This window comes from Bubalus kerabau, chromosome 10 (assembly GCF_029407905.1).
Source record: "Bubalus kerabau isolate K-KA32 ecotype Philippines breed swamp buffalo chromosome 10, PCC_UOA_SB_1v2, whole genome shotgun sequence".
Classification (NCBI taxonomy): Eukaryota; Metazoa; Chordata; class Mammalia; order Artiodactyla; family Bovidae; genus Bubalus; species Bubalus kerabau.
Window position 1 is genome coordinate 24,194,846 of NC_073633.1, and position 12,014 is coordinate 24,206,859.

Sequence of the window (12,014 nt, forward strand, 5' to 3'; positions counted from 1 at the left end):
ATGTATGAAATGAGTTGCCAGTCCAGGTTCGATGCACGATACTGGATGCTTGGGGGTGGTGCACTGGGACGACCCAGAGGGATGGAATGGGGAGGGAGGAGGGAGGAGGGTTCAGGATGGGGAACGCATGTATACCTGTGGCGGATTCATTTTGATATTTGGCAAAACTAATACAGTTATGTAAAGTTTAAAAATAAAATAAAATTTAAAAAAAAAAAAAAGAAAATGAAAATGAAAAGAGGGTTAACTTTAGTGGATTGAAACAAACCAAATATATTTTAATCCACGAACTCATAATACTTTTAAAAAGCCTTCACTGATTACATCTGGGATGTGATATTAGAGAACCAGATCATTGTTTTGAAAATTGGTAAGCACAGGAAAAGAATCAAGCATTATCCTTTTCTTTCTATAAGCGTTATACTTAAGGGTAACCAAATAATTGATGAGGAGAATCATAGAAAGGAAGATTCAGCATTGTAAAGGTGTTAAGTTGCTGCAAATTCAGCCCAATTTCTTTGTAGAAGGAATGATAGAATGAGTAGTACTGTTTTGCAACTCTTTTTGTGATTATCAAAGGCTTTTAACATCACGAGAGACACAGTCACACATTATGAACCCTCCTGATGGAAGGACAGGGCCCTGCCTGTGAAGTGGTCCCTTATAAAGAAGAATGGATTTGGAGCTGAGAGACCATGAATTGATAACTGGCATAATGTGAAAAGCTCTTATGAATAGATAAGAAAATTGTGAATACTCTAACTGAAAAAATAGCAGAGTACATGTGTAGATAATTCACAGAAGGATAAATACAGGTGACTAACCAATGTTTAGAGGCCAACCCTAAATATTCACTGAAAGGACTGATACTGAAGCTGAATTTTGGTCATCTGATGTGAACACTTGGTCATCTGATGTGAGAAGTTGGGTTAAAACTCATCATTCAAAAAACTAAGATCATGGCATACAGTCCCTTCACTTCATGGCCAACAGATGGGGAAACAATGGAAACAATGAGAGACTTTAGTTTGGGGCTCCAAAATCATTGTAGATGGTGACTACAGCCATGAAATTAAAAGATGCTTGCTCCTTAGAAGAAAAGCTATGACCAACCTAGACAGCATGTTAAAAAGCAGAGACATTACTTTGCCAACAAAGGTCTGTCTAGTCAAAGCTGTGGTTTTTCCAGCAGTCACGTATGGATGTGAGAGTTGGATTATAAAGAAAGCTGAGTGCCAAAGAATTGGTGCTTTTGAACTGTAGTGTTGGAGAAGACTCTTGAGAGTCCCTTGCACTGCAAGGACATGAAACCAGTCAATTGTAAAGGAAATCATTCCTGAATATTCATTGGAAGGACTGATGCTGAAGCTGAAACTCCAATACTTTGGTCACCTGATGTGAAGAACTGACTCCTTGGAAAAGACCCTGATGCTGAAAAGATTGAAGGCAGGAGGAGAAGGGGATGACAGAGGATGAGATGGTTGGATGGCATCACCGATTTGATGGACATGAGTTTGAGCAATCTCCAGGAGTTGGTGATGGACAGGTAAGCCTGGTGTGCTGCCGTCCATGGGGTTGTAAAGTGTCGGACATGACTGAGCAACTGAACTGAACTGATGCAAACAGACGACTGATTGGAAAAGTCCCTGATGCTGGGAGTTATTGACGGCAGGAGAAGAGGATGTCAGAGGATGAGATGGCTGGACAGTATCACTGATGCAATGAAAATGAACTTGGGCAAACTCCGGGAGGTGTTGAGGGACAGGGAGGCCTGGTGTGCTGCAGTCCATGGGGTCACAAACAGTCAGACACAACTGGATTACTGAACAACAACAATAACCAATGTTTGAAAAGAGTTAAATTCACTATTAATAAGTTTCCCTGACTTCATCTAGTTGTGCAGACTTTATTTTCTTGATTGTGTCATTATGTTACTTCTTAATATTATATACCTTCTTATCTTCCTTGGCTTCTACTGCTTACTTGGGATTCTCTTCTGCTTACTTGGTATTCTGCCTGCTCTCTATACTCTTACTCTTCATTTACTCAAATTATAAAGTTAGTCTGGATTTCTTCCCAGGACCTGAACCCATCTAGTCAGTGCAATAGATTAAAAAAATGAAAAAAGAGGAAAGAAGATCAGAAAGAAAGAAATAAAACTGTCTCTAGTCCCAGGCAACATGGCCTGTGTAGATAATCCCAGAATTATGTATAAAAACCTGCTGAAACTAATGAATATGTTAGGCATAACCATGGAATAAAAGGTCAATATGCATAAATCAATTTCATCTCTCAATACTAAGTGAACAATTAGAAACTAAAAAAAAAACTAGGTGCCACTTACAGTAGCATCAGAGTTTTTGAAATACTTAGGGATACACGTAACAAAGTGTGAACAAAACTTGTATATTGAAATATATAAAACATTGATGAGAGAAACCAAAGATCTAAATAACGGAGTGAGAAACCATGTTCATAGAAAGGAACACTCAGTGTTGTTAAGGTGTTAACTTCACCCCAATCACAATCAGAATTCCAGTACGCTGAGCACATTTAGCCCAGCTGTTTTTTGTTTTTTTTTTTAATGCTGCTGTTGTCATTATTTGATATAGGGAATTCCTTGTCATTTGGAACTTCAAACAGAAGTTTATAAGTTCCACTTGTCATGTATGTTGTAGGAATAGGAAATTACTGCATTATGTAGGAAGCTGGACTAGATGTAGTTTTACCCTTTAAATTCAAAATCTTCTTGAATCTTGTTATTTTTAAGCCAATAATTTACAACTTTGGGTTAAGGGGAAAGGGAGATACTGGAATTGCCAAGCTTTTCCAGATATATCTAACTCATCCCCAAGGATTCTGTCTCTACCTCACATCCTTAAAAACCATTTCATGTAATGAAGAGTGTTACTAATGGAAGTGTGTGTGTTGCAGTGAGTGAACTATTCAAGACCTCTAATGTGACATTAGAGAAAAACATCTACTTCTGCTTTACTGACTATACCAAAGCCTTTGACTGTGTGGATCACAACAAACTGTGGAAAATTCTTAAAGAGATGGGAATACCAGACCACCTGACCTGCCTCCTGAGAAATCTGTATGCAGGTCAAGAAGCAACAGTTAGAACCAGACATGGAATCGCAGACTGGTTCCAAATTGGGAGATGAGTACGTCAAGGCTGTATATTGTTACCCTGCTTATTTAACTTATATGCAGAGTACATCCGGAGAAGGCAGTGGCACCCCACTCCAGTACTCTTGCCTGGAGAATCCCATGGGCGGAGGAGCCTGGTGGGCTGCAGTCCATGGGGTCGCTAGGAGTCAGACACAACTGAGTGACTTCACTTTCACTTTTCACTTTCATGCATTGGAGAAGGAAATGGCAATCACTCCAGTGTTCTTGCCTGGAGAATCCTAGGGACGGGGGAGCCTGGTGGGCTGCCGTCTATGGGGTCGCACAGAGTCGAACACGACTGAAGTGACTTAGCAGCAGCAGCAGCAGCAGAGTACATCATGCAAAATGCCAGGCTGGATGAAGCACAAGCTGGAATCAAGATTACTGGGAGAAATATCAATAACCTCAGATATGCAGATGACAGCAGTATGGCAGAAAGTGAAGAAGAACTAAGGAGCCTCTTGATGAAAGAGAAGAGTGTAAAATCTGGGTTAAAACTCAGCATTCAGAAACTAAGATCATAGAATCTGGTCCCATCACTTCATGGCAAATAGATGAGGAAACAATGGAAACAGTGAGAGACTTTATTTTGGGGGCTCCAAAATCACTGCAGATGGTGACTACAGCCATGAAATTAAAAGATACTTGCTTCTTGGAAGAAAAGTTATGACCAACCTAGACAGCATATTAAAAAGCAGAGACATTACTTTGCCAACAAAGGTCCATCTAGTCAAAGCTGTTGTTTTTCCAGCAGTCATATATGGTTGTGAGAGTTGGACTGTGAAGAAAGCTGAGTGCTGAAGAATTGATGCTTTTGAACTGTGGTGTTGAATAAGACTCTTGAGAGTCCCTTGGACTGCGAGGAGATCAAACCAGTCAATCGTAAAGGAAATCAGTCCTGAATATTCATTGGAAGGACTGATGCTGAAGCTGAAACTCCAGTACTTTGGCCACCTGATGTCAAGAACTGACTCCTTGGAAAAGACCCTGATTCTGGGAAAGATTGAAAGCAGGAGGATAAAGGAACAACAGAGGATGAGATGGTTGGGTGGCATCACCGACTCAATGGAAATGAGTTTGAGTAAGCTCTGGGAGCTGGTGATGGACAGGGAGGCCTGGCATACTGCAGTCCATGGGGTCGCAAAGAGCTGGACACGACTGAGCAACTGAACTGAACTGAATGTGACATTTGTATTTCTTTGGAGGGTGCGTTACTCATCAATCTTGACTGAAAAGGAAGATAATGTCAGTTTTATCAACTCTTTTTGAATTGTAATCGTGGCTCTTCCAAAATGGTTTAAATCTTAGGGAAATAGACTTTCATATTCATTTTTAAAGACAGCTTAGAACTTTCTGATTTTTCAGTACAGTCAACTTAGTAAATATTTCTCAACAGAGAAACTCAGAATTATCATTATAATTATTCTGCCAGTTAAGTAGACCAGAATATCAATTTTTAAACATATGTTCCTAACATATGTTTAAAAATATATGTTTCGTTTTTCTAAAAAATGTGAAAGTCTCAAATAATTAAAAACCTTATCAATTCTGTGACTTTTTAATTGCTTGAAATACAAATAGCTATTTTTACTTTTACTAATATCTTAATTTCCTTTCTATTTTAAAGCCCAACCTGAATTCCTGAAGCAGCCTACTAATATATATGCTCATGAATCTATGGATATTGTGTTTGAATGTGAAGTCACTGGAAAGCCAACTCCAACTGTGAAGTGGGTCAAGAATGGGGACATGGTTATCCCAAGTGACTACTTTAAGATTGTAGTAAGTATCTTTCAAAGAAACTTAGCTCTGAAACCTTTAAGTCTCTTTAAATGTAGTCACCAAGAGATCTGTTGTCCATAGTACATGAACTGGTGTATTAGGATGAACATAGAAAATTCACTTAGAATATAATCTTTTCATTGGCTGATGAGAAGGCTAGCCCAGAAATGTTTTGGTAACTCACATGCGATCACAGAGGAAACCAGTGTTTGAACTCAGCCTGAAATTCATGTTCCCTGATCAACAGTCTAGTCCTCCTACTCAGACATACTAGCATTTTTAAATACAGCCTGCACCACTTTCTGGGTAATGATTATCCTGTGTGTGTATTCACATGCCCCCGTTGTCTTCATAGCTCTGTAGTCAAGGAGCAGAAGTCTGTCCTTGTTACACTGATGCTCAAGCCCTTCAAAATAAGTATACCCAGTGTTGGGCAGTTGTTGTGAAAATAAACATAAAGATTCTTTTAAAAAGTAAAGCAAAAGTAATTAATTAGCCTTAATCTATTAAGAAGACTCAGCCATTTCTGCTTTTTACTTCATAGATATATAGTATATGCTAGTAAATAATCCACCTGCAATGCGGGAGACCTGGGTTCAATCCCTGGGTTGGGAAGATCCCCTGGAGAAGGGACCAGCTACCCACTCCAATATTCTGGCCTGGGGAATTCCATGGACTGTATAGTCCTGGGATCACAAAAAGTTGGACACAACTGAGCGACTTTCACTTTCACTTTAGTAAATGTTATCCACTGTTACTATTATCATTATCTAATATCCTTATAATAGCATTATCTAGGTTTTAAAAAAGTGATATATCTTAAGATACATATATGACATTCATAGACATAATCAGAAGTAATTATAATTGTTAAAGACTTAATGTTTAATTACAGATTTCTCACATAAGTAATTTATTCTTCATAGGAATACAGTTTCTATTTTTAAAATGCATAATGTTATATGTTACAAAAAAGTAATTCACAAGTATTTAATCCTAATTAAAAAGCAGCATGTTACAGTTAACTTAGCATTTTACTCTTTATCATTATTTTCATCCTATTATAAAAAATCTTAAACTTATGTTGTATTATATCAATAGCAATAATGATAGTTGACATTCATATCATACTTGATAGTTTAGGAAAAACTTTTATATAGGGGGTTCTAATCTGCTATAACAATAGATATTAGAAATAATTTTAAGAAAGTGCCTTGAATTCACAAATTCAGACTTTCACTATGGTGACATAGTATTTCATGCCAGATATTCCCACCAAGCAAAAGTATAAGTTTGCATGCATTGCAGACATGCCTTTCTATAAGGATTGAATTCTTAATTGTTGATGATAGTGCTTCCTTTTCTAGTTAAGTCAGTACCTTGTCATTAAAACTGAGTCAGCATGTTCATAGGTAAATAATATTCAGTATATGAATCATATAATTGTACTTGTTTTTTTTCTCTCCAGAAAGAGCATATCCTTGAGATTTGAACTAATGTTCATCAGTTGAATCATAAAATTTTGTTTTTTTCTTCCTCAGAAGGAACATAATCTTCAAGTTTTGGGTCTGGTGAAATCAGATGAAGGGTTCTATCAATGCATTGCTGAAAATGATGTTGGAAATGCACAAGCTGGAGCCCAGCTGATAATCCTTGAACATGGTAAGAGGGACTGAAATAGTAAGCTGAGAGAGACTGTGTGAAGAGGTCATACCTATCAGAGGACCTATCACTCCAGTATACCTAGTGATTAGTAAACTGTTTATAAAGGCTAATATATGGCATAACTAAGAGAGAAAAAATAGCCGTCTAAACTATCTTTTTTTAAGTGACTGAGAAACACAGTTTTGGATACTGTTGCAGAGAAATTGGTATTAAGAAAAACTGAACATTTATAGTCTTACACAATAAATGGATACTCTTCAGATTTAATCTTATTTAATCTTACAAATATATTTCTAATCTATTAAAGTAGAAAAACTTTAATGTTTATTTTGCAGTGAATTTTTCTTTAATTTTTCCAAAGTAAAAATTAACTTGCCTTTTCTGATTTTCACGCACCCAAAAAATACTTACTAAAAATTCAGACAACATTGAGAAGTAAAAAGGGGAGAAAAAACTCATTTTGTATCAGTCAGGGTCAGTTCTAAGGAAACCGCAAAGTAATTTCACTTAAAACTAAATTAAAAAATTGAATATTGTTTAGTAAAAACCTATTAACTATAACAGGGGATTGAAGTACCAAGGAATTGGCTAGTAAGAAGTAAAAAGAATTCTAGTGAATATAAAAGAATGGCAGACATAGGAGCAGCCACAACCCATAGGTCTGAGAATGTTCAGGAAGAGGCCTCTCTCCGGACTGATCCAGGCCATGTTGGAGAGGATGTGGCCATGGTTTAATGGGTGATGGAGAAGCAGCCATGCTCCCATCCCACAGAAGCTTGCTAAAAACCTGCTGTCTAGTGTGCTGAGGAAAAGTTGTTCACAAGGAGACGTCTCAGTGAAGGCATTCTGCTTAAAAAAAAAAAAAAGAATACCCCAGCAGAGTTGGGGTACTGAAGGAAGCTACTCACCAGCACTCTATACTGATAAGGTTTTAACACATGTCAGCTGGCAAAAGGAGAAATAATGTAAAGGGCTCAGCTTCATTTTTGCAGAGCAGGCAATGAAGTATGAATGTGGAGCTTAAATAGTAAATTGATTACAGGCACATGCTTTAATCCCTGCCATCTAGGAGTACTGGGTATAAGCATGCATAGATGTGTATATGGTTTTATAACCTGTTTTCTTGCAACAGCATGCTTTGGACATGTTTCCATATCATTGAATATACATCTGCATAAACATTTTTCATTATTGAATAGTATATATGCACTTTGTTTTATATAAGTGATTCCCTATTGGTTAATATTTAAATTGTTTCCTGTTTTTTATTATGATGAACAAGGCTATGCTGAACTTCCTTATATGATTATTTTCTCATACTAAATTATTAGAGGTTGAATTGTTGGATGACACTTTTATGTGAAATTGATAAGGGTAACTGTTGGGTATACTATTTGTTTTAGCAGGAAAAGTATTTTTCATTTTGTGCATTTCTCAAGAATGCATAAGGAAGAGCTGCTTTAGACATCTGATTTGATATCTGAGTCAAATTTAAGTTCAGGTTCCATTGTGGTCAGGAAAGCTCATTGGCAAAGATGGCATCTACTCTGGCTTTTCACTCAAATAGCATATAGGATTTTTATATACTGGTTTGAGATGGGGACAACAGAGGATGAGATGGTTGGATGGCATCACCAACTCAATAGACATGAGTTTGAGCAAGCTCCAGGAGTTGGTGATGAACAGGGAAGCCTGGCGTGCTGCAGCCCATGGAGTTGCAGAGAGTCAGACATGACTGAGCAGCTGAACTGAACTGACCTGTGTTTTATCCTTTTTGAAACAAGCTTTCAAAAACAGACATTTTGTGAGCTACTGAAGATTTTTAGTGACCTTGTCAGCTATACATTAAGGATGCATGGATTCCAAGAAGGAGAGTAAATGTCTTATTATTATTTTTGGTATTTTAATTTGCAAGATAAATATTTCTGCAGAAAACTAAAAGAGATTATAACAATTTATAAAATCTTATCTCTGCCTTTCTGAAGTTTTTGATATTGTAAGGGATGTGAGAGATGTGCATGACTTGAATACCCAGTCCATAATAATTCAAATAAGGCAGCATACAGTTTAGGAGAGAGGAATTCTATGTGAACAGGGAAGTTTTTCATGCAATGTGTCCCTTTGTAATAGACTTCAAATGATAGTACCAGATGTTAAAAAGAGGACCTGGCTCAGTATGGAAACAGAATAATTAGAGTATCTGTTCCTATAGAAAGGTGGCGTGTTGAGGCAGAACAGGATCAGATTAATCATGGCCTTAGTTACAAACAAACAAAGCAATTCTGTAGTAAGGGAGTCTAATAACAAAGTCAAATTTAATTAGAAGACAGTGGCCGAAGAAATATTGTTATAAGACCATGAGGAAATAATAAGTACTTGTACTAGAGAAATAGAATCCTAATAAAGAGATGGTAGTATCTAATTCAGACTTTATCAACTGATTGGGTATAAAACATTATTATAGAGGAATCAAATATACTTCTAAGGTTTTATTTGGGTGACTGAAAAAATGATGATGCCTTTACAAAAATAGAAGAAGAAATTTAATCGAAGTGGAAGGAAACTTTTACTCAAGCTGTAAAGAATGTACATAGAACATACCACCCTCACCTATGATCAAAAGCTGGATCATCTACAAAACCATAATTTCTGTGAGCCCATCAGAGAGCTGAGCTTGCAAAACAACCAAGTAACCTAAATTGCAAAGAATTAGACAACCCTCTTCTCCCCAAGAATGGGTCATGAATTGTTTGACCTTTGGTAGGACACGAGAGAAAGAGATGACTGCCATAGAAATGCATAAGAAGAAATTAACTAAAATTTTAACAGAATTTTGAAGACTAAGTATGGCCTAGTTTAGAATCACTGGGGGCCTCAGATAAAAGGGGAGTTCACACTTGCTTGCAAATATATTTCCCTGGGGCTTCAGAGGATGTTCAGTGTTAAGACTGGGGACAAGGTAGAGACTCGAAAAAAGTAGTTTTGGTTGAGTAAAGGTGAAGGAGGTGATCTGTGGATGCTGGGAGACAGGTACAAAGCCCCTTCCATTTACTCAGACTCCCTTAAGCCTCCTACAAGTAGGGGAAGGGCAGAAAAACTTATTTCATAAATTACTGGCAGGACATTAGAAGCAAAGCTACTCTGCTGCTTGGGGGAGGACCGTCTGGTCCCTAGGACACAGGCAAAGACCCACTGCTGCTGTGGAAGGGTAGAAGAGAAAACTCTTCACCTCTGAAAGAAGTGCATAAAACTGCCGTGGGCCCTATGATCCTACACCAATAGCTAAGAGAGGTCTTTACTAGGAAGAATAGGGAACTACCACTAAAGACCAACACAAATACAAAGCAGATTCTGGCTGCCATGGAAAGAAGAGGCACCAGGCCTATCTGATACTGAGGCTGTATTGTGTGCTCAGTTGCTGAGTTGTCTCTGACTCGCTGCAACCCCATGGACTCTCTGTAGCCCACCAGGCTCCTCTATCCATGGGATTCTCCAGGCAAGAATACTGGAGTGGGTTGCCATGCCCTCCTCCAGGGAATCTTCCCAACCCAGGGATTGAACCCATGTCTTCTGCTTGTCAGGTGGATTCTTTACCATTTTTCTACCTGGGAGGCACCCATATTATACTTGATCTTAGCTAAAATTGTATTAGGACAACTGAAAATCCCATCTTCCCCAACCATGACCTTATCACCAAGTAACAAATATATTTACTGGTCAGGAGCTCATTCTTATTTCTGCCTTAAACCACCACTATTTTCTGTGGACTTACACGTCAATGTCTTATTTTATCTACTTAAAGATAGGATTTATCCCCTTACTGGTTTTTCCTTCTTACCAATTCCAGTTACTTAAGTTATTTCTAATAGAACCTGCATCTATCCTGCTGATTTTTAAAACACTTCTCTCTAATCTCAAGCTTATGTATATCATTTTAAAAATATGATAGTCTAACTAAAAGAATCTGGGAAAGGGAACTTATATAGAAAAAATAACACTTCACAATTCTTGAATGTATGAAAAAGTGAAATATGAAATCAGTGTAGGTTGAAAGGATCATACATTATATGGAATAAACAATTTGTTAGTGATTTGGAAAGAATTAAACTGTACATTTACCTTATATCAATGAAATAGAGTTAAAATTTAAATCCATAAAAATGTTGAAAGATGATAGAAGAGTCTCACCATTTACAGTACACCAGGATTTGTTAATTCATTCACGAGGTAATAAGCATTTAGATTATTTCCAATCTATCATAATTTAACTTATAAAAGAAATGAAAGAATACAGATGAAAAATTTGGTGTCTCAGGATATAAAAATTTAAATGTTTTATATGTAAAGTATGAGAAATACTTTAACTAACTAAAGAGGACAAGCTAGGGAAGAATATAAGAACTACAGAAATTTGTTTGGATGGTATCACCGACTCAATGGACATGGGTCTGGGCAGACTCCGGGAGTTGGTGATGGACAGGGAGGCCTGGCATGCTGCAGTTCATGGGGTCGCAGAGAGTCGGACACGACTGAGCGACTGAACTGAACTGAGTGTTATGAATGTAACAGGAATGCACACAAATGGATATGATAAAGTGACTAGCATAAGCATATAATTCACAATATGGCAAAGATAAAGATAGTTTCTAAACATGACAAATGTTTCATCTCACTTAAAGATATAAAATTAAATCACTTTTGGTGATATGCCATTTTTACCTAATAAAGATTTTATATATTTTAATGAACATTCACTGTAATGTTCATTTATTATGACTGGTTAGGGTGATTATGTTTATGTCTTTCACCCTCAGTGAAAATGTAAATTGTTACATCATTTGCTAAATCCATTTGGACAATTATCTTAAAAATTACTGACTCAACCCATTAATTGTTGTTTTAGGATTTTTTCCTAAGGAAGGAATCAGAGATTAGGACAAAAACTATTAATATCAGCACTGGTAATTAAAAGAGAAAAAGGTAGGGATACAGAGAGAAGAGTTAGGAAATGACTTGCATATCCCAAAATAGAGGAAATAGTTAAAATAAGTATAGTACAAACTTATGATGGAAAAGTTATTTGGCCATTAAAAACCATGCCTTTGAACAGTCTTTAGTGATACCAGGAAAACCTTGGTCAAGTGGTAAAGTAAAAAATAATATATATCAAATAATCCAAATTTAGTTGAAAAGATTAACATGTTTAGACATTCCCACACCAAAATGTGAACAGTGGTTATCTTTGGGTAGTGATATTTTCTCAGTTTTCTAAAATAGCTCTGTATTACTTTTTTTTAACCATTTATCATTTATTTATTATTATTATTATTTTACTTTACAATTAGTAAATTTTTTTTAATTAATAAGCAAAGCCATCTTTCAGTCAGTGCTGC

The 12,014-nt window shown here is 36.8% G+C and overlaps 1 protein-coding gene across 7 annotated transcripts in view; it reads left to right on the top strand.

Moving 5' to 3' along the window:
* The window catches only part of NEO1 (neogenin 1), a 238,422-nt gene that overhangs the window by 134,933 nt on the left and 91,475 nt on the right, over positions 1 to 12,014 (top strand). For all 7 annotated transcript variants that reach the window (XM_055536927.1, XM_055536932.1, XM_055536930.1 and 4 more), the window contains 2 exons: positions 4,802 to 4,956; positions 6,498 to 6,618. In XM_055536927.1, coding sequence (XP_055392902.1) covers positions 4,802 to 4,956; positions 6,498 to 6,618 — 276 coding nt within the window. The remainder of the gene's footprint in view (positions 1 to 4,801; positions 4,957 to 6,497; positions 6,619 to 12,014) is intronic.